General features: G+C 37.3%; 1 protein-coding gene across 1 annotated transcript; it reads right to left on the reverse strand.

Annotated features, from left to right (window-relative positions):
* Window positions 1-51: 51 nt before the first annotated feature.
* LOC141610910 (uncharacterized) lies at window positions 52-3,391 on the reverse strand. The gene is made up of 3 exons (XM_074429222.1): window positions 2,623-3,391; window positions 675-860; window positions 52-498 (listed from the first exon to the last, which is right to left on the reverse strand). Exons 1-3 carry the CDS (start codon window positions 3,076-3,078, stop codon window positions 217-219), a joined length of 924 nt encoding a protein of 307 aa, XP_074285323.1. The 5' UTR covers window positions 3,079-3,391; the 3' UTR covers window positions 52-216.
* Between the last annotated feature and the right edge of the window lie 19,932 nt (window positions 3,392-23,323).

The raw sequence follows: 23,323 nt of genomic DNA on the forward strand, positions 1-23,323 counted from the left end.
AGGTAAATAAATAAATGATTAAAACATTCTTTTCAGTCTATACAGATGGAATTACCAGCTAAACGAGCTGAAATCGACATTTCCAAACTATCGATTACAAACCTAACTGCCTAAGCAAGCAAATACTTGAAACACTTTTATTTGATCAACCAACACACTCATATACACAAGTAAGTTCCTCCAATTTCCAAATACAAATTGAAAAACATTGTGAAATTAACTACTTATACATGAATTCTTCTTGAACTTGATAGGCTTAGTACTTAGATAATCGATAGTAACATTGCATAATATATGAAGCCGGTGTCTTGCTCTAACAAGCTTCCCTACAACATCTCCGCGAGAATGGATCTCCATTTCGAGTAAAAATGGAACTAGACCGCCACTAACACTCGACACCTCTAAACTTTGTCCTGCTCCATATAAGGGCACCGTATCTCCATACAGTATTACTGGAATCGTGCTTCGACTTTTTCTTCTTTGGTAGTGATTTTGTAACTGTACACCCGAAACAATTCAATTTTAATAACATGTTCAACCTTCTAAAACGTATCTACTGTGTCAGACCGTCTTATTCTCCTAAAATACTTCTGAAAGCGAACAATATAGTAAACAAGTTTTTCGACATAAAATTATTCAGTATAAAAGATGATTTCACCCCCTTAGTCCCTTACCTGGCCAGTGGCGACGACAATTTTGGAGTAGAGGAGAGAAATGGGAGTTGAGGTGACATGAATGCCGAAAAATGTAGCAGGATTATAAAGGCCAAGCTTCAATGTGCTATTAACTGTAATTACTCTAGTTGGCACCCCTGAGAAATCTGTTGCTTCTGCTACATATAAATTATTTACCACCAAGCTCTGCAGTAATTAAGGACAGTTGAAATTAATTACCAATTTGATATACATCATATTTAATCATGCAATTAAGATTAAACTTATAAATAAATGAAGGGTTTTTAGATAGCTCAATTTTGGAGCAGAGGGCTTTTAACAACGAGAAATTCTTGGGTACACTGGTGTATCATTCTGTAACGATAGTTAAGACTAAATACAGCGAAGACGTTAGAAAAGTTGAAGTGGAAACATAAACTTTACTATTTTGATACAAAATGTACAAATTTAACTATTTTGAAAAAACAAAAGCAGTTGCTTATATTATGGCTCTGTTTGGTAATCAGCAGATTGATATTAGCAGAAGCAAATTGGTCAAGCAGATTATAAATGACAGATTGAATTAACAGGTTTGACTAGTATATTTCAATTAGCAGATTTAGTAGAAGTGATGCATAAAATCAACTATTTTTAGATATTTCAATTATGTGTGTGTGTCCCTACTTTCTACTCCCAACTGTATTAGGTACATCATAAGCATAAACAACAATTAAGGTAATTTGTGGACATAATTACTCTCTCTCTCTCTAAAAAAAAACCCTCTCTAAAAAAAACCCTCTCTAAAAACCTAGCCTTCATTATTATTCGGGGGCTTCTATCGATCATCCATCGATGGTAAGCCCCACAAAAGCTTTCTTAAACAACTAATATTATGCAGATCTATCTTATTTTCAATAATGAGTCTCCCTTTTGGTGAGATCATTGTTAAAATCCTTCTTTCGGGGTTTTTCCATTGTTTCGTGGGATTGTAAATTATCAATATAATAAGTTTTAATCGACGGGGAGATTATCAGATTTGTTTCGTGGATGAATACATCAAGACGGCTACACTGTTTCCCTCCATCAAGAAGGATGCAAAGACATCGATTATTCATAGATTCAAGAAATTTATGATTTTGGAGCGCGTATGCATTCTGAAGTATTTAGATAGTTATTTTGAATGTATTTTTTACGTTAGCAATCTTGATTTTCCTTTGTCTATTTGTTATCTTCATTGTAACCTACGCTTAGTTGATTATTAATGAGATGACAATTTCAAAAAAAAAAACAATTAAGGTAATTTGGAAAGGCAAGTAGACAAATAAGACGGTACAACGAAACCATTCCGCTATGGTATACCATACAACGGTCTTAAACAACAACAACAACAAAAAGCATGATTTGGAGCTGATTAGTAAGTATCACACAGTGGTGTAGCCACTATTCATCTAGTGGGGTCTTGAGACCCTACGGCTTTTACAGCAATTGACGTTTTACGTTGTTAAATTTCTCTAAATCAAAATTTAACAAATACATTTACTTCAATTTGACCCCATTCTCTAATAATTCTGACTACGTCGCTGCTCACTAGTATCAGAAAGAGCACTAAAGTTCCTCACAAGTCACAAAGAACATAAAATGCTATATTCTGATTGAAAAATATGATAAATTTAAGAAAATAAACAAACAAAACCAGATTAATACTCATAACTCGTCTCACTTAAAATGAATATATCTATTTTACCATTAAAACGGATCCAAATACTACCAAATGATGACAGTAAACCAGGACAAACTCTTTGCTACCATAGACAACTTCTCTTATTAAATGGTACTACCATTTGACCCATTTTAACTTTAAAACATGTATGCGAGTTCTAAACAAGTATTTCCGAGTTACATAATATTCTCTAAACGCAAAATGAAACCAAAAAAAAAAAAAAATAGAGAAATGAGAAGATTAAATTACCTTCAAAGTGACTTGAGTTTTGAAAGGTCTACTAGCACCCCAAATAATCAAACAAAAAACCGTAAACAAAACAATAAAACTAAGCAATCCAATTAAAGCTTGAACTTTCCTAGAAAACCCTTTCTCATCATCATAATTCCCTTCTTCCATAATCACATTACATTCAGGCCATCCTTTATCATTTCTTCTACGACTTCCTTTATGACCAGAAGACGACCTAAAAATCCCCGAAAAGCGACTAGCAGACGAGTTTCTCGAGTGTCGACCATAGGAAGGATGTGAGGGTGATTCCATTGGACTATTGAACATTGGTGTAGCATGTAATGAAGCTGACTTGTCTCCATCGTGTGAATCTCTTGATGGACTTTGTACGTAGTAGATTGGTCGCTTTGGTGATCGCGGTGGTGATGATGCTGCTAAGCTTGTTATGTCGGATTCCGACTTGTTATGTATCATTTTATTAGTCGCAAAATGATTTGGGGTCGGATTTACGTATGTATTGAATGGAAATTAAGATATATGAGTAGTTTTGAGATGTAGAGAAATGGAAGGTGTAAAATGTGGTGTACAAAGCAGAGGAAATTGATTGAGGCTTTAATGATTGTTGGAGAGGGACCAATATACTGCTTACAACATTTTTTGTTAGGAAAAATGAGTTGGCGTCACCTGGTGACATCTAATTTTGGCGCCATCCACTCATATGTAATAAGTGAAGACCCCTCTAGTAAAGGATGTATGTAAGAGGGTGACACTTAGTGGTGCCTTATCACTATCCTTTTTTTCAATCGCAAAATCTCATTATAGACGGCATATATCCGTCTACAACTAAAAACGGGTCAAATATAATATCACATTCCTAATACGACAAACAACAAGTAGGGTGGTGGAGACCAAAAATGTCACCACTTTCAAGCTATTTGACCCGTCTTTGCTATAGACGGATATAATATATCCGTCTATAGCAAGACTAGCTGATTTTCAATTGTGACAGATTTAGAGTTTTGGATGTACGTAATATTATCTCGGTCGATAACCCGAAAAGAAATGGTACAATTGATTGATTGCTAAGTTTATAATATTAGGATATTAAAGTATTGATTGGATTTCAACTAAAATTTTAGGGTTTTAGTTGTGATAGTTCATTCAACATGGTATCAGAGTCAGGTGATCAAGAGGTCACATGTTCAAATCCTGGAGCCTCTAATATCTCATAAATGAGTCTCGGCACATAGTATGGAGAAGTATGTGTACTAACCACTCTTCAAGTTCAAAGGACATTCGAATGAGGAGCCATATTCGACCTCAACCATAACGTTAGGGTTTTGGTCGAGATGGTTCATTCAACACAAAATATACTTAGGTGGCTAGATTGATTTTCAAGTATTCTTGTTTTCGAACAAACAAAATTCGAGTTAGAATGGTGATACGGTTTCTTATGCCTATATATAAATGAAAAAGAGCCTTGGGTGTACGCAATATTATCTTGGTCGATAACGCAATATTTGAAAGTTGGTTTTTAAGAATTTATGTTATCAAGCGGGACAAATTAAATTTTAGGGTAATGATATTTTTGATGCCACGATGTATTAGATAAACTCGTTCTTTTCACTATCGGACATCAATCACAAAATCGATATAAATATCTATCATTTGGATTTCTATACAATATTATCATTTGGTACATTATTTCTTATCAATCACTAGCGCAAATAGACTAATGAGATACAAATAAGAAAATGAAAATTGTTCGAGTTTCAGTATTAACCTCTCATATACAAAATTCAGAAATCATTAATGTAATGAATTCTACATAATGCATGTCAGAAGGTGATATAAAGACTCGATACCATGCGGCGGTACACTGGTACGGTGGTACCCCATAATGAACCAATAGTAAGTGCACAAAATCTTATTTCAGACGGACACTTTTCCCGTCTGAAATAAGACCGATAAAATATTGTCATTTTTTAATAAAATGAATTAGTGAATCTACAAAATGTTATCACTAGAGATGTCACTTTTTATCCTGAAAATAATGGGAGAAAATAATGATAACATATTATTAGAAAAATACAAATATTTTACTGTCAAATGATAACAATATTGTACGTCTTATTCCTGAGCAAAAACAATTGTACGAAGCAAGTAGTAACTAGTAGAGTTGGTCTTGCTTTAGACGGGTCGAATCTTAAGACGGGTAGTTACACTCATAAAACAAATAGGGGGGACAAGGTGGGGGCACCCCCATGTGCCTCCCACTATCACCAATTTGGGCATTTTGTCTCACAAAATGGTATCCGTCTACAACTAAAGTCTTAAGACGGGTAGTTACACTCATAAAACAAATAGGGGGGACAAGGTGGGGGCACCCCCATGTGCCTCCCACTATCACCAATTTGGGCATTTTGTCTCACAAAATGGTATCCGTCTACAACTAAAGACGGATAGTGTCCGTCTTTAGTAAGAATTTGTGTAACTAGTAAGTGGAGGGAGTGAGTGATGCTAGTTGCAAATTGTAGAGACTAGAAAGTGCCAGCTAGTCAGCTACGTACAATTTGTGCATTTGTTGGTGAATTGAACTCAACTCTCAGTGGCAACAAGTAGACCTCATTCATTAGTATGCCTTTAGCTTGAGTGGATACCTTTGGCCTTAAAGTGTCGGCAACCGACGAGTATCATACACACACTATTTTTGAGAGTAAAGTTCAATTATATTAATTCACAAAATCTGAAGATGACGATATCCGTCATAAGCTTGTGACGAATACTATTTTCTCTCACAAAATATCCATAAAAGGTGAATGGGCAAGCACATGGAGGGGTGCTCCACCTTATCTCCTCTCCCTTTTTATGAGAGGTCTTCAGCTTGTGACGGGATTAACCCATCACAAGCAAGACGCTTTGATATTAATTTTGATACTCCCTCCGTTTTGGTCAATTATTATTTTTTGATTTTGGCACAAACACTATGAAAAGAGGAAGGAGTCAATTATAAGATTATAAGTAGATGTAGATCAAATTGAGTATGAATGATCAAATTGTTCATCAAATTGCAATCCTAAAATAAAAATGACAACAATTGACTGAGACACCCAAAAAGAGAATAAGACAACAAATGACCGGGACGAAGGGAATACATGATTATGATGATTACTTGATGATTAGAAATATATTATTTTAAATTAATTAGTTGGTTTGGTTTGTGGTGTTTTAAGTCTTAAAATTATTACTAAAACTAGGATAGGATAAATTATTTTTGCTTTATGCCATTAATTAAAGAAACATTTACATGAATACTTCATTAATTATGCTAAATTAGTATACAATTTGATTTGATTGTTCCCAATCTTCAAATTTTAAACTCTCCCAACATATAGTTCGAATTGGGATGCACTCAGATAGGGACTGATTTAGGTAAGTCTTGTTTCGCAGTTCTCAATTAAAAGTCCGAAATTTGTATCTCATTTTCGTGTTTCAGCTTGTGTCTGATTAATAAGTTTATTTCCATGTTCATAATTAATGAATAAAGTTATTGTCTAAATGACATAGAGGAAGATATGTGAGAAGGTAAAGATAGTGAGACACGGTGAAAATGAAACATAGGATTCAGACTACTCAGCCGAATTCAAACATATATAAAAGTGAACAAGTTACAATGTATTAAGGATTATGTATGGTTTATGTTGTTTAAATAACTTTGTTAAAGTTATGACTTATGACTAATGAGAAAAAGCTTGAATGCCTTAAAATCCATGAATTGAATACGACATTTATGCAATGTAAATGACATAATTCGTATCTAATAATTGTATCCAACAAACACACCAAAGCGTCTTGCTTGTGACGGGTTAATCCGTCACTTGGTCAAGACTCTCACAAAAAGGAGAGAGACAGGTGGCAAAGACCCCATGTGCTTCCCACTCACCTCTCCATGGGTATTTTGTGAGAGAAAACGGTATCCGTCACAAGCTTATGACGGATATCGTCCGTCTTCAATGAGATTTTGTGCAAACCCAAAACAAAAAGATGTGGTAGTACTTGGGTCCACTGCATACAAAAGGAGTTGTGAATTTGAGATCACGTGTCTTATTTTTATCACAAAATCTTATTTGTGACGGCACGTATTCGTCACTTTGGAGTGACGGATACCATTTTCCCTTACAAATGACCCAAATAGAGGAGAGATGAAAGCACATGGGGGTGCCCCCACCTTGTCCCCTCTATCCGTTTTGTGAGTGACATTATCCGTCACTTACTCCGACCCGTCTTCAGCAAGACTAATTGTTTTTTTTATATTTCATCTCTATTTTACTACCTCCATTCAACTCCACTCTACCACTTTACTTTATCACGTTTGCCAACGCGTGTTTTACGCGGTAAATATCGTTAGCTACGTATTTGCAAAAATTATAAAAGTTAGATATTTTTAAAGCACTCGTAAAGACGAATCAAACAAGATCCCACATGAATATATTTCCACTTATGTATTGAGAGAAAATTGAAATTGAATGTTTATTTGTAAATAGTGTAGAAAAATGAAAGTGGTAGAGTGGAGTTGAATGGAGGAAGTATTACTTTTATCTTACCATACATCACATTTACATAATGCTGAAGGTATTTCAGGCAGGTACCTAATATTTTTTTTCCCCAAAAATACCTAAAGTTCATATGTTATTTGTTAACAAATACGGAGTACTAATTAACGTTTTCTGTAAAAAAAAAAAAAAAAGTGACTTAAGTTAATAACTTGTCACAAAAAGAGTATAATGAGATACGAGATAGAGCACAAAATAGGATAGAGAATCCGCTCTCCTGCAGAAGACAGATAGGCCTTAAAGCATCCGCAAAGGTGGAAATCAAGTTCCCCATATACACTCTCTTTCCTTATATGGGGATCCTCATTGTTGCACCAACCTCCCCAATATTTGGGGCTCCACTGTTTTTAGGGAAGGTCCCCAAAAGAAAAGTAAGGCAATTTGTGTTACTTTTGGGGAGGTTCCCAAATTTTTGTGTGTGAATTGGGGAACCCCATTGTTGCATAGATGTAGTTATGAAATGAGGAGGATATATGGAAAAGTTAGTGGAAAATGAGGTGGACGAATAAGAAAAGGAAAGAGAAAATATGGGGAGCCTCACCTTTGCGGATGCTCTTATACACCTTCAATTGAGCCCAAACTAATGTTTAACAGCCTTGTTGGATTTCAGGCTTGGAGGGATAACAGGCCCAATATTATTTGGGATTGCAAACTTCATGATGTTCTCGGCATGCAATACCAACACTGCACTAACAAGAGTTGTTCTTGTCTTCTTAGTCATTGTGTTCATTAAATTTACATTATCACAAGAAAGGCGGGGTAGCATAATGTAATTTCCCAAATTTATATAGGCTCATCCCGTCATTTCGGTAACTCGTTCACTCGTTGTAAACATACTAACCCACTTATCTTCTCCCAACGAAATAATCATTATGAGAGCCTATTTCGTCCCAAACCCGCATTTAATCATCTCTGCAGTTTGCATGAACTCATATTCTAACCTAACCCCAATTACATACATGCACGTTGTAGATGTATAGCACGCTAGTCGCTACGACGATTGAGGACTAATACATAGGATTGTTAGCATGTTGATTGATACTAGATATATTTTGTGATATGATTTCAAATACGTATTAAAAAGAAGTATAACAAAACAATAAACGGCTTTCTGAGTGTCAATAATGGTTAGCCATTGTCCACCAATTAAGTTGTTTGTAATATAAATAACTAGTTTGAATGTCTATCCGTTGTAATGAGTTAATTAACTTATTTATAATACAAAAAAAAATGTTATAAGGGTTTAATGTTTACATTCTATGTCTAATGATTTGTTTACTTATTATTAAAATATCTCTTTAAAAAAAAAGATTAATATATACGTGAGTTAACTCTTATTTATAATCATATAAACACCCCACCTTATACTAATATTTCGATGTAGAAAAATTCTATCATTTATAAGTAATATATTCACCAAACTTGGATTATTTTTTTATGTGGACAATTCTACTATTTATACGTAGTATATATTCATCAAATTTGCATTGTTTTTCAACGTAAGACAAATAATATACTCAGAATTCCACCATCTTTTTGCACTTAGTTCGACATTCAACCAGATACCGAATACCGAATACGGACAATTGCTACTCATTATATCTAATAGTTATTTCTTCCTTTTTATCATAATTGAGATACGAAAATTTCTCGTGGTACCCCTTAATTTTATCAGATTTTCCATGTTACCCCTATTTTTAAGAATCTGTCTATGGTACCCTTGAGGTTCCATTTTTTTTGCCCATGGTACCCCCTAATGTAAAGGTTGTTAAATGGACATTAAGTTTGATAACATGACAATAAAATAAAAATTAAAAAATAATACCCCCTTTATTGTTTTATTGTTAGGTATATCTCTCTCTTTTAAATGAAAATTTAATTAACTATATCATTATAATATTGGATATTTCTCATGGTAACCTTGAACTTTGATAGATTACACATGGTACCCTTAATTTTATTTTTCTACAAATGGTACCCCTGTGTTCACCTTTTCCTTCCCTAGAATACCATCTGACAAGTTCCGTCATAACGCCATTACTCTTATGACTTGTGACGCCTTTTTCTTTTGTTATCTATTACACAAACTGTAATACTCCGTATTTCTAATAAATTATAAGGATAATTTATGTAATTTAATGAGTGATTAAATGACATTTCTAATAATAAATACAAGTGAGACGTTAATTAAATAATAAATTAATAATTCAAGTCGGGAATTGGATTTGGCTAATATATGTGCTTTGGGCTTAGTTGTTGATCGAGTGATTGGACCGTGTGTTGTTATTATATGGGCCAAATTTATTAAATTGGTATTAGTGTAATCGGGATTTATATCGGGAATTAATAATAATATATCAAGGTAATTATGATTATAATAATAAATAATAAAGTTATGGCAATAATAAATTAGTAAGTATTATATGAGGAAATTATAGTTATGGTAGGATTAATAGTATATGATAAATAATAATGATATAATTATAATGACAATTCCTACTACTAATTAGAATAAGGAAAGTTACATGGTTTCCTAATTGGGCTCGTATTCTCTAAATCTTACACTATAAATACCACCTTAAATCTGATAAATAAATTACAAATAAAAAGAAGAAGCTTTAGGAGGCAGAAAGAAAGAAGAATTAACAAAATCAATTGGTCGACTTGAGGTAATTAACTCAGCTTAAAGCGGTTTATATTCTTTTCATGCAAGCAACTTTAGATCGATAGTATGACTTATATAGACCACCATAGGACTCGGGAATTGAACCTATAGCGACATTGGACTGCCAAGTTTATAACCTGACCATTGTTGACCGTCATTGACCGTGGTAGGGTGGCGTTTAGGGCGGCTAAAGGTGGGCTGGTCGGGGGTTATACGGGTTGGTTGTGGGTGATTAGAATGAGTAATTCAACCCCTAATTGACCTCGACTTGACCTGGGTATAGAGGGGTTGTGATGGGGGAAGGTGGTCGGTCCTTTTGGTGGTGGCGGAATGGTGGCAGGTGGCGGTTTATGGCGGTGGTGGCGAAAACAGGGGAAGGACTCGTGTTTTGGGCGGGTCAACATTTCGAGGGGGTTTTTAGTGGTTGTAAGAGGCCTGGATTGGGGTGGTTTTGGGTGGTTTTTGTCGAGGGTAGATTGGTGAGTTGATTAGTGGTTGTAGGTGGCGGTAAAGGTGGTGTTAGGTAGTGGTTTTGGGACGGGTTTTATGGGGTGTCAGGTGAGTGTTGCGGTTGGTGTCGTGTGATAGGGCGTGGGTTTGTGCGTTGTTGGTGGTGGTTTAGCTGGTGGTTAAGGGCGAGTTGGATGCGTGGGGTTGCAGGCTAGAGGTGTCGAGGTTGGGTGGTGGCTGTGGTGGCTTGTGGTGTCGGGTTTGGTGGGTTTTAAGAGAGGTGTTGGCCATGGTTTATAAACCATGTTAAGGTGGTATGTGTTTGTAGTGTGACGGGTTTTAATTATTTAATTAGCTCGGGTGAGTCGGGTTCGTAGTTAAATCGGGTTTTTAGTTATCATAAACCTTTAATAATTATAGTAAATAATTAATTTGAATAATTGAATAAAAGGAATAAATAAATAAACAAATAAAGTTAGTAATTATAATTGCTGTAATTGTTATTATTATATAGGTGACGGAAATTGTGAAGAATTATAATCGGATTGGATTTGCTTTATTTATTTGGATTGCGTAATTGGAGTGCTTGCTTGCCAGGTAGGATAATCTACTCAACTAATTGTGTAATTGGTGTTATTTATCATACGGTTATGATATATGGTTGATTGGCAATTTAGTTTGTGATGTTATTTAATTGGATGGTTTATATACATGATTGTCGTGTTTAATTACGAGAATGGTTTATGAGAATTGGACTGCCCCAGGCTTAGTCTCTGGTGGATAACGTGAGTGGTGATTTGGACCGCCCAGGCTTAGTCTCTGGTGGATAACGTGTGTGAGTATTTGGACTGCCCCAGGCTTAGTCTCTGGTGGATAACGTGGATAGTTGATGTTGAGATGTGACATGTGAATCAGTTGAGATTGGAATATTGACAGTTGTGAAAGATTGGTTGTTTTAATATATTTTATCCTACTCAACCATTGGTTGACGTGTTTTTCTCGTGTCAAAATAAAATTGATGCCTGCTTTAATTGATGGCATCTTGTGGTGAACCATTTAATATTTCCGGTTAAATGGGAGCGATTTAAATAACGAGGTTTTGAGTTAGTTTGGATATGGGGAGCTTGGGCGTGTGAGCTTTCGGACCTGCAGGAGTCTAGATCACAAATGTAGTTATATCACTTATTTAATTTCCGCTGCGAGTTGTATTTATTTTTACACTAAGTTTTAGTAGGATAATTTGTAATAAACATGTAATCATTAAAGTTTTAATTTAAAGTACTTTGGTGAGTTGGACTTTGTTATCTACTACCTCGGGAAACCGAGATGGTAACGGTCCTATTTATTTGGGAATGTCTAGCTAAAGGCTCCCGAATAAATAGGGGTGTTACAAAGTGGTATCAGAGCAAAACGATCCTCAGGCCTAACCAATGAGCAATAATGAACATAGGATGTGTCTAATAAAATGAACCTGGGTAGAAACTGTTAGGAGCCACTTAAGGCTTGGGATGAGTAGGCCCCCTCAAACCAAACTTCCGGCCCTTTCAGTTTTGAACCGGTAACCCTGAGGGAATATTTGAGAGTGTGGGGTAATCTAAAATGAAAAACCGTTTGTTTGCCTTAAGAGTTTTGGTTGCCTTGGTTGACTATTGATTTCGTTGATGATTGCGGTTACGGGAATGTAACCTTGCTTTTAAGGTGATCGGAATGTGATATGATTTTAAGCATTGGTATATGTGTATGGTTATAGAAAAGTGTGATGGTATGTATTTGGGGAGGCATAGTTGTGATTAATATGTGAAGTATGATGGGTATAAGTGAAATTGTGAAGAATGTGATTTTGGTTGATTTCTCGACATTTTATCCTTAATTGTTTTGGCTGTCATTTACTGTTGGTTTAAAATTATTGCCCGACATTTTTATGCGTGATACCCTTGTGAGTTAACTTTCATATGCCACTGGTTTCATGTTCAAATAATATACGGTTTAGGAGAAATAAATATTTTAGTGGACAGTAGTCCAAATATTCCTGTACAGTGATGTTTTCGCGCCATGTTTTTGTAAAATTTGCCATTTAAAAACTACGTAATTAATTGTTATAATTCCAACTCCACTGTTTAATAGACTCATGTATGTTTCTAAATTGGTAAGCCACGTTTTAAGAAAATATTTTGACAATTTATGGTGATTTTTACAAGTTGACCTATGTTCTGACAAAGTTGCTGTAAAATTTCTGTTCGACCAAGTAAATTGTAAAATGCATTATAAATTGACCCTTTGAATTTTTGACTTGATTCTTTTTCTAATGGTTTATTAACTTTCTTTATTTTTCTAAAAAGTTTATGTTCTCAATAAGTAGTTATGCTATTATATATTAATGATTGTTAGCATGTCTTCCTAGCCTTGAAGATTGTTAGAAGTTATAACATGTAAAATGTATAACAAGTTTTGTTTTTGATCTCTTGAACATTATGTTTGATGTTGTCAATTATGTGAGGTAGAATAACATGTCTAGTGATATGCGGAATGTGTTGCCTTAAGCCATATATATGTTCACGATAATTGTATCCATGTTTAAGTTAGATATCATTATTAAGAAAAGACTAAACAATTGTCTGTATTTTGTTATAGATTGTTATTTATCTTGGCAACATATTCTGTAACACTACGGATTTTTATAAGTTAAGTACTCGACCGAGTAGTGCCTACTCGGCCGAGTAATATTAAAAGTGTATTCTGTTTGGCTTCTGCCGAGGAATACTCGGCCGAGTATGAGGAATACTCGACCGAGTAGAGGATACTCGGCCGAGTATGCTCTATACTCGACCGAGTACCCGGTCCGTCGAGTATTATTTCTGCAGTTTTATTTGGGAATGGTTAGGGCGTTATATATTACGATAAACAGTTTCTATTTACAATTTACAAAACCTAAAACATCCTACGACGCTCTAATCATCTCTGAATCTCGCCTTTGGGTAATCATAGCAATTGTATTCTTTCCTTTGATTCATCTTCGGTAAGTCCCCATCCTTATATTCAATGATTGATATTTAGGGTTTGTCTTTGATCATGAATTGGGGGAAATGGGGTTTTGCAGTTAGTGATTGGAATCATGTAATTGTTGTTGTAGGTGACGATGTGGTATTTGTTATGCATTTGTATGGTTGATTGCAGCGTAAGCGGATTGCGAAAAGGTAGGGTTTCGCCTACTCAGTACTGTTAATTGATTAAGATTGTGTTTGTTTCATAATTGTTCTTATCTGCTGATCATGGGAGGATGGGTGTTGTGATGATTGTGGTGATGTGGTTGTGTTGTGACGGTTGTGGTGTTGTGACAGCTGTGATGCTGTGGTATGTGTGATTGTGGTGGAGTCACTTGCGGGAGTGGCTTCACACCCTAGTTCGCCCTCCGTGGAACCCGCCACGGGAGGGGATGTGCACATTAAGGGACAGGGATTGTTAGTCGCTCGTTGATGAGCTGGACTAGGTGGGGATGGGCTGCGGTCACCCACTGGCGGCGAGGATTACCTGTTGCGATGGGTAATCTGGCAGGGCTACACACTTCGGTGTGTAGTCGGTTACTGTGTGAGATCAATGATCAGCTGGTTGTATTGTTGTTGTCTTATATTGATTGAGTAGTACTGACCCCGTGTTGTTGTTTTGTAAAACCTGCGGTGATCCATTCGGGGATGGTGAGCGGATTGTGATGAGTAATGCTTTTGGTGAGCTTGGCGGTCATGGGGAAGTCGTCATCACCGTTGTAGTATCACGATCCACGAGTCTTAGCTATGATTTTGTAGTTGTCCTCAGTTGTATTCACTTTATTGGTTTTGGTTTGGATTTGAATTGTAGTAAACATTAATACTTTACAGTACTTCTAATAAATGTGTTTAGGACGGACGCTTTTGATCTATACTAACCTCGGGCAACCGAGATGGTAACAGCCTTTCATACTTGGGTAGTCTTGGTAAGGTACCTTGGTATGAGGGGGTGTTACAAAGTGGTATCAGAGCCGACGATTCCGGCACCTAAAACTAATGAACTCAATGAACTTAGGGAGTCTAAATAAAATGAACCCGGGGAGAGTTGTTTGGAGCTACCGCAAAGACTTGGGAGACGTCCCGGAGTCGCACTAAGGCCCTTACGATCTCAAGCCGGTCACATGGGGGGGAAACTGTTGTATGTTTGAGTTATGTGTGTTTGATATCAGTAGTTTGAATCTTGTGCATGGTTGGATTAAATGAGGAAAGAAGTGGAATATGGTAGTAGTTGAAAGATGTATCGACGATTTGTTGATGTTGAAACTTTGAGCATGGAATATGTTGGCATGTTAAGTGTTGGAACATGGTAAAAGATGAAAAGTGAATTGTGAAATTGTATCTGGTTGATATTGAGCATGAAGATCGAATGTGATCATGTTACCTGTTTAATACAATGTTGAGCATGAAGTATGGTAGTGGTACATGTGCATATGAATGTGATGATTTTAATGCTTGATTGTTGGTAGAAGCATGTGATTAAGGTCATGCGTCTGTATATGTAAATGTGGTGTTTAATTTTAATGTGAATATGATAAATGTTCAACTATGTACTGGTTTTTAGAAGCATTGGGTCGTTATTGTTTGTTTTATGCATGTTAAAGTTGTTTTGAAAAGAAATTTTGATTTGTATACAAACCGATTTTGGAAGGGTTGTCTTAAAACTGTCATAAGCCGAGTTCTAGAAAAGATATTGCTGTGATTCCAAGTTGAGGTGATAGCTTGTCCTCTTACGATTCTAACGATAGGTCACACGCCCAGATTGACCAAGTAACGAGTGAGATATGACTGTTTTACGAAAACTGGACGGTGCTGAGAACTGCGCCTATACTCGACCGAGTAGTCCTTACTCGGCCGAGTGTCTTTTATACTCGACCGAGTATTCCATATTCGGCCGAGTAATCTTTTCGTGATAATCGTTTAGCGTCGGAGTCGTGAACTCGGCCGAGTAGTCTTATACTCGACCGAGTAAGGTCTACTCGGCCGAGTATTCCCAATACTCGACCGAGTAATCCTTCGCTGCAACAGTTGAGTTTTCGGAGTCGAAAACTCGACCAAGTAATATAGTTACTCGACCGAGTACCTTGTACTTGACCTAGTATGTTATGTACTCGACCGAGTACCTCGTTGGGCGGCCACTTTGAGTCGGTGGCTATGTTCTTACTTTTGTTTTGAGTCGGTGTCTATGTTTTTACTTTTGTTTTGAGCCGGTGGCTATGTTTTTCATTGTTTTGAGTCGTAGGGTATATACACATGTATGTTTTGAGTCTTAACGCATTTTTTTATATGTGAGACGGTCTTGATACGTAAGTTACCGGAAGGTATGACATGGAGAATGATGGCTTATGAGGGACATGTGTTGGGTAAGGAAGACATGTGTTAATGTGGTTGTGAAGGATAGTGGAAAAAGAAAAGGGAAGAATGATGAGCTAATCGAGGTAAAGAGCATGTTTTGTGAGATACGATGAGTGATATAGTCGTGTATTGAGTAGTATAAAAGTAAGTGTGACATTTCGGGATGTGTAAGGACTTATAGAGGGAGACGGTTAGCATTGTGTTGCTTAAGGATATATGTAATTAAAGGTTGCTTTAGAGGGATGGAGAAGAGGGGTATATAGTGAACTTAGATAGAGTTATGTCGCGACGTGGATTTGTAGATGGTGACCAAGTTTGGGAATTTGGAATTTTCACGATGTGAGCCTAGTGAGTAATTCTTTGGGCAGCTAACGTTATGAGATGAATTTTGGTTTCCTAGTGATGTAAAAAGGGAGATGCAATTGTTTGAACTTTAAACGTTGATTTTATGGATATATTAGTGACAATTGGGAGTTATAGTATAATGAGAGAAGACCCATGGTAAGAAAGAGTGAGATGATATCGACATAAAATAATGGGGATTGAGTTTGGAGCAATGTGAAGGTAACCGGAGCACTTAAGAGTTAGACAGAAATAATGAAGAGTTGAATCATTAAGGGAGTTTGTCGAGGGTAAAAGAAAAGAATAAGGGGAGTAAAACTAGGAACATGTTCACTGAGGATATGTGATATAAAAGTAAGGAATCGTAGAGATGTATGATACTATCATGAGGATTTGAGTTCTGATTATATAGAAGTTCCAGGACAACATGATAATCATGAGTTTCGAGGAATTAAAGAAAGCAAAAGTTGGGTAAAGAATTTGCACGATATGAGATTTTGGTGGTGAGTCGGGTGACGATACGATTACGGATGAAATTGGAAATAGTGTTGAGGTGATTTTTGTTGATATATTTGATGTTTGTCGTTTGGGATGAGAACCAAAGGGAGGAAAAGGATTATTATATTAAGAAGTGATAGTAAGAGAGTAGTCACATGAAAAATGTTGGTGTCATAGTATTGTCACTAGTGGTTGAGGATGATGTTATTTTGGGGAAGTTAGTTGTTCTAATGAGGTTGATTTTGTGAAGGTGATTAATGTTTGGTTGTGAGGATTTAAGGTATGGATATATGAGGTATTCGTTAGTAGTTGAGTACGGATGATATGGCTACGTTCAGGGTGGTGATAATTGTGTGTAAAAGAAGATATGTTATGAAGGGCACCTGAGTTAAGTCCGGATAAGAGGTATTCATTGTCAAGTGGTAACTTACGTGATCAGGATTGACTAGTTGGATGTGATTATGGGTCTATGATGTGTATAAATGTTTGTGTGAGGTTCGACCTCACGAGAAATGTAGGTGTGATAGTCTTTAAGTTGTTATATGAATGGTTGTGATAGATGTTGGGTACGACAATCTAATGGAATGAGGTTCAAAAGGTAATAATTTGGTTGATCTGGCATGGATAGTTAAAATCGTATGTGTATTGATGATACATGTTTATTCCGTGAAAAGGTATGGATGATAGGCATGAGATTCTTGTATGTTTATTCCATATAATATGTTGTGTTATAATCTAGTAAAACGGTTTTGAAAGAGTTTTCTTGTTCGAAATGTCATATTGAGTCAGTGTTTATGGGAATTATATGTGGGTGTGATGTTTATCGATGTGGGTGTTGTGCCTCGGGTGGTGATCCGGGCACGGTACTTTGTGTTGTGATGCGGGCATTTTCGCTGCTGTGCGGTTTATTCTTTGGCGGTATTCTGAAGCCGTCCGGTTGTGGTGGAGTATACGGGGCGGTTACGATTTGAGTTTTGAAAGTACTGAGACCGATTATGCATAGATTGTTGTTTTGTTCTTTGTCGTTTCTTGTGAATTTCGGTTAGACATGTAGACCGTTGTTTTGTTTGTTGATGTTTCTTACGGTTTCGGTTTGGGAATGAGGGTAGAGTATGATATGAAAGAGAGTTGTATATGTTTTCGTTGTTATCATGGTATAGTGATATTGTGTTGATGGGACACAGTTGTGATAGGTTGTCACAGTAATTTTGATCTTGTTCTAGATGAGGCCTTGGTAGACATGGTAATGGCAAGTGATTCGTAGAACATGTGTGGTAATGATCTGATATATGCAGATGGTTCATAATCCTTTGTTGAGAAAGTGAGTGTAGGGTGTTGGGTATTTAGGGTCATGTTAAGTTATGTACGAGTCTTGCGGTAATGAAAGAAAGGAACTTGAGGATCTAGTGTGAGTGTACGTAACAAGTGTGGATCGTGAATTATGCTTTTGGCGATAAGAGTTTTATATAGTTTATATAGAGGGGTATGTCGTGTTGCGGTAATGTGGAAGAGTTAGAGTGTTTGTTATGATCAGGATTGTGTGGCATTGGTTAGATGGAGTGCAGAATGAGTTGAGGTATGAGAACTGTTTAAGTAAGAGAGCCTTGGATATAGTAAGTGTTAGATTATAGGTGGGTATCTTTCACATGTGGTGGTGTTGAAAATAATGAGAGGTATAGCTAAAGATCTAGTATTAGTGAGTTACGTGGACGTAACATGTGTCTTAAGAGGAGTAGGATGCGGCAAAGAGCGTTTGAGGGTGGTGCATGTCGTAATATTATTGGACGTAGAGTGTTGGTGTAGCATAAGGAACGGATGGGTACATATAGTGGTTGATAGTGTTAAAAGGCCATGGCTATGCTTGTAGTAGTTCGATGTTTAGGAGTGTGAGAATTTTTGATAGTGTTGATAAAAGTGGATGATGATATTTATGAGTTCGAGAGTTTTGGCAGCTGGATGATGATGTGGATGAGTGTGAGTAAACTTCGAGGACGAAGTTCCTTTTAAGAGTGGTAGAATGTAACATTCCGTTTTGATGATTGATCTTCTTTTGTGGATTGAGTGCTATTGAGTGTTATGGAAGTAATACAAGGTTGGCAACATTATATTGTGGTTATTGGGTAATGTTATGGAGTCAGTATTGAGAGCCTATGCTATAGTTGAGACGATATCGTGAGCCATGTTGTGGAAGGAAGAGTGGTTTGTGGAGTTGGTGTTAAGTGTCCATGTTTTATAGGTTGGGTTGGAACTTCGCGGTCGTGTTTCGTTTTGTTTGTTGTTTTGCTTTGAGTCGGGATAATGATTTTTGTGGTGACTTGTATAGTTCCTTGGTGTTGTTATATGTGGTTGGTATAGTCTTGTGGTGTAGTGTTGTGCTTTGTTTTATAGTAGAGTGTGAACTTCGGGACGAAGTTCTTTTTAAGGGGGGAAGATTGTAACACTACGGATTTTTATAAGTTAAGTACTCGACCGAGTAGTGCCTACTCGGCCGAGTAATGTTAAAAGTGTATTCTGTTTGGCTTCTGCCGAGGAATACTCGGCCGAGTATGAGGAATACTCGACCGAGTAGAGGATACTCGGCCGAGTATGCTCTATACTCGACCGAGTACCCGGTCCGTCGAGTATTATTTCTGCAGTTTTATTTGGGAATGGTTAGGGCGTTATATATTACGATAAACAGTTTCTATTTACAATTTACAAAACCTAAAACATCCTAATTGGGCTCGTATTCTCTAAATCTTACACTATAAATACCACCTTAAATCTGATAAATAAATTACAAATAAAAAGAAGAAGCTTTAGGAGGCGGAAAGAAAGAAGAATTAACAAAATCAATTGGTTGACTTGAGGTAATTAACTCAGCTTAAAGCGGTTTATATTCTTTTCATGCAAGCAACTTTAGATCGATAGTATGACTTATATAGACCACCATAGGACTCGGGAATTGAACCTATAGCGACATTGGACTGCCAAGTTTATAACCTGACCATTGTTGACCGTCATTGACCGTGGTAGGGTGGCGTTTAGGGCGGCTAAAGGTGGCTGGTCAGGGGGGTTATACGGGTTGGTTGTGGGTGATTAGAATGAGTAATTCAACCCCTAATTGACCTCGACTTGACCTGGGTATAGAGGGGTTGTGATGGGGGAAGGTGGTCGGTCCTTTTGGTGGTGGCGGAATGGTGGCAGGTGGCGGTTTATGGCGGTGGTGGCGAAAACAGGGGAAGGACTCGTGTTTTGGGCAGGCTGTTTCGAGGGGGTTTTTAGTGGTTGTAAGAGGCCTGGATTGGGGTGGTTTTGGGTGGTTTTTGTCGAGGGTAGATTGGTGAGTTGATTAGTGGTTGTAGGTGGCGGTGAAGGTGGTGTTAGGTAGTGGTTTTGGGACGGGTTTTATGGGGTGTCAGGTGAGTGTTGCGGTTGGTGTCGTGTGATAGGGCGTGGGTTTGTGCGTTGTTGGTGGTGGTTTAGCTGGTGGTTAAGGGCGAGTTGGATGCGTGGGGTTGCAGGCTAGGGGTGTCGAGGTTGGGTGGTGGCTGTGGTGGCTTGTGGTGTCGGGTTTGGTGGGTTTTAAGAGAGGTGTTGGCCATGGTTTATAAACCATGTTAAGGTGGTATGTGTTTGTAGTGTGACGGGTTTTAATTATTTAATTAGCTCGGGTGAGTCGGGTTCGTAGTTAAATCGGGTTTTTAGTTATCATAAACCTTTAATAATTATAGTAAATAATTAATTTGAATAATTGAATAAAAGGAATAAATAAATAAACAAATAAAGTTAGTAATTATAATTGCTGTAATTGTTATTATTATATAGGTGACGGAAATTGTGAAGAATTATAATCGGATTGGATTTGCTTTATTTATTTGGATTGCGTAATTGGAGTGCTTGCTTGCCAGGTAGGATAATCTACTCAACTAATTGTGTAATTGGTGTTATTTATCATACGGTTATGATATATGGTTGATTGGCAATTTAGTTTGTGATGTTATTTAATTGGATGGTTTATATACATGATTGTCGTGTTTAATTACGAGAATGGTTTATGAGAATTGGACTGCCCCAGGCTTAGTCTCTGGTGGATAACGTGAGTGGTGATTGGACCGCCCCAGGCTTAGTCTCTGGTGGATAACGTGTGTGAGTATTTGGACTGCCCCAGGCTTAGTCTCTGGTGGATAACGTGGATAGTTGATGTTGAGATGTGACATGTGAATCAGTTGAGATTGGAATATTGACAGTTGTGAAAGATTGGTTGTTTTAATATATTTTATCCTACTCAACCATTGGTTGACGTGTTTGCTTCTGTGTCAAAATAAAATTGATGCCTGCTTTAATTGATGGCATCCTGTGGTGAACCATTTAATATTTCCGGTTAAATGGGGAGCAGATTTAAATAACAGGTTTTGAGTTAGCTGGATATGGGGAGCTTGGGCGTGTGAGCTTTCGGACCTGCAGGAGTCTAGATCACAAATGTAGTTATATCACTTATTTAATTTCCGCTGCGAGTTGTATTTATTTTTACACTAAGTTTTAGTAGGATAATTTGTAATAAACATGTAATCATTAAAGTTTTAATTTAAAGTACTTTGGTGAGTTGGACTTTGTTATCTACTACCTCGGGAAACCGAGATGGTAACGGTCCTATTTATTTGGGAATGTCTAGCTAAAGGCTCCCGAATAAATGGGGGTGTTACACAAACACTTCATCATCTAATTCCTAAATCCATATTTTATTTAATAAAATGATTTTGGTTAGCCTGACCGGGAATATGTGTGTCAGGCAAGATAATAGATAAGGCTGCTTAATAATAACGATAATGCTGCCCTTATGCCTGACGTGGTGTCTCTTCAGGCCAGGCTTATTAGTTGCATGTCTTGTGTTTCCCTCCTGGTTGATGCCTGACCAGGCGTCCTAATTGTCTTGCTTTAGATGATTTTAGTCCAGGCTTGGCTTTTAGTGTCGCCTGACTTATGTCTGATGAGGCAGGGTAATTCTGGGCCCAACAGTTATGTTCCTAACATTGCCAATAATCTATTTTTAATGTCAATTTCATCAAACAAATCCATTAAGGGCAAAACCCCCAAATTTTCGACATAAGGGGAAAGGAAACCCTAATTTTTTCGGCTCTAATTGATCAAAACAAGAATTAAAAGTAAGAATACGATGAATACCTCTATTAGTCATGATTAATGGAGTGGATTGATCAAATTTCGGCGGAAAATGGTTAGAATTTGAGAGAGTTTTTAGAAGAATTATGTTTTTTTTTATTGTGAATGAAACACGGTTCTGTCGAGTTTTTACTCAGACGAAGACAAACCCGGAAAAGGACGCAGCACCTGCTGTGCCTCTTCCCCAGCTCCTTTCCAGCCCAATTTTCAAAAGTTCGTTAAAAGTTAGTTGTTTGTGGGCCCATCTTTGGTGCACCTCTTCTCCAATACCATATATCATATATTCGGTTCTTTTGGACATTTATTTTTTTGTCCGGACCCGTATTTTGTCAAGCAGACTGCGAACCGTCGTAATATTTTATCTCCCAGCAAGGACTTCGCTTGCAACAACGAGCGGATTTCTGACGGTGTTTCGACACACCTTTATCTATACTTTTTAACCACCGAGAATTCATGACAGCCGATTGTACTTCTCAAGAGATGGAGTTTGTTTGGAAGCAGACACAAGCAGATTTCCAGAAATGATTCAACCCAGCTTGAGACCGACGCAAGCAAATTCCCCCAGCAGTTTCTACCGACGTCTTGCTGTCCTCAATATTATTTGTTTCGAGAAAGAAATCTCAGGTATGGTTTCTTCTTATGGCTGGCGAGCTTCCTTACGTAGTCTAATGGACTTTAAACGACCCTCCGCGGAAGTCGACAGACTCTAAAATGTTCCCGACGATAGGTCCTTGGCTCAAACCCCTTGTGTGACACCCCGCGTTAAAGCGGAAATTATAACTAATAAATTAAAGCGGAAAATTTTGAGATTTTTAAAAACTTTTAAATTACTAGTTAAAGATTAACACGCGGGTACCAAAAGAAATGAAACAAATACTGCGATAGACAAATTTAGGTTATCTCGCCACCGCAACAACAAGCTCCTCCTCCTGATAAGCGAAAAGAAGAGTTTGCTGAACTGAAGTCTTTGGTGAAGGCACTTGCACTCAAAAAGCAAGAACACTATAGACAAATTTTTGCGCAAATTGATGAGCTCGAGTCTAAAATAGCTCAGTTAGCTGCTGAGTCGAATATTGGGCAACCAGAGGAAGTCTGCGTTACCTACGCAGAGAGTGGTCTTTCCCACGAAGGACCTGTCTTGCCTAGTGTTGCTGATGATTGGGACGACTCGGAATATGAAGATCTATCAGATAATGATGCCTCACGCGAAGATTTATGCACTGATCAGCAAGAATCACTCGATCGAATAGATTATATCGGTCGATCGAGTGAAATTCCTGAGGAAATGTTCGATCGAACAGAAAATTCTACTCGATCGAACAGCTGCTTAGAAAAAGTACTCGATCGAGCTGTTTCATATACTCGATCGAGTGAAAATCAAGAGGAAAGCTTTCGATTGAGTAATAATTCTACTCGATCGACTGATTTGGCCAGAGAGAGCAATGAAACGTCACTTGAGCTCGTTCTAGATGACGATTTTGATGATGATAATGGTTACGGTGAATCGCCTCTTTTCAAGGCCGAGCTGGATGCACTTGAGGCTGCGATTTACGGGACGGATTCCACTAAGGAGGGTGATGAGAAGACAGTTGAGTCAG

This window comes from Silene latifolia, chromosome 11 (assembly GCF_048544455.1).
Source record: "Silene latifolia isolate original U9 population chromosome 11, ASM4854445v1, whole genome shotgun sequence".
Classification (NCBI taxonomy): domain Eukaryota; kingdom Viridiplantae; phylum Streptophyta; class Magnoliopsida; order Caryophyllales; family Caryophyllaceae; genus Silene; species Silene latifolia.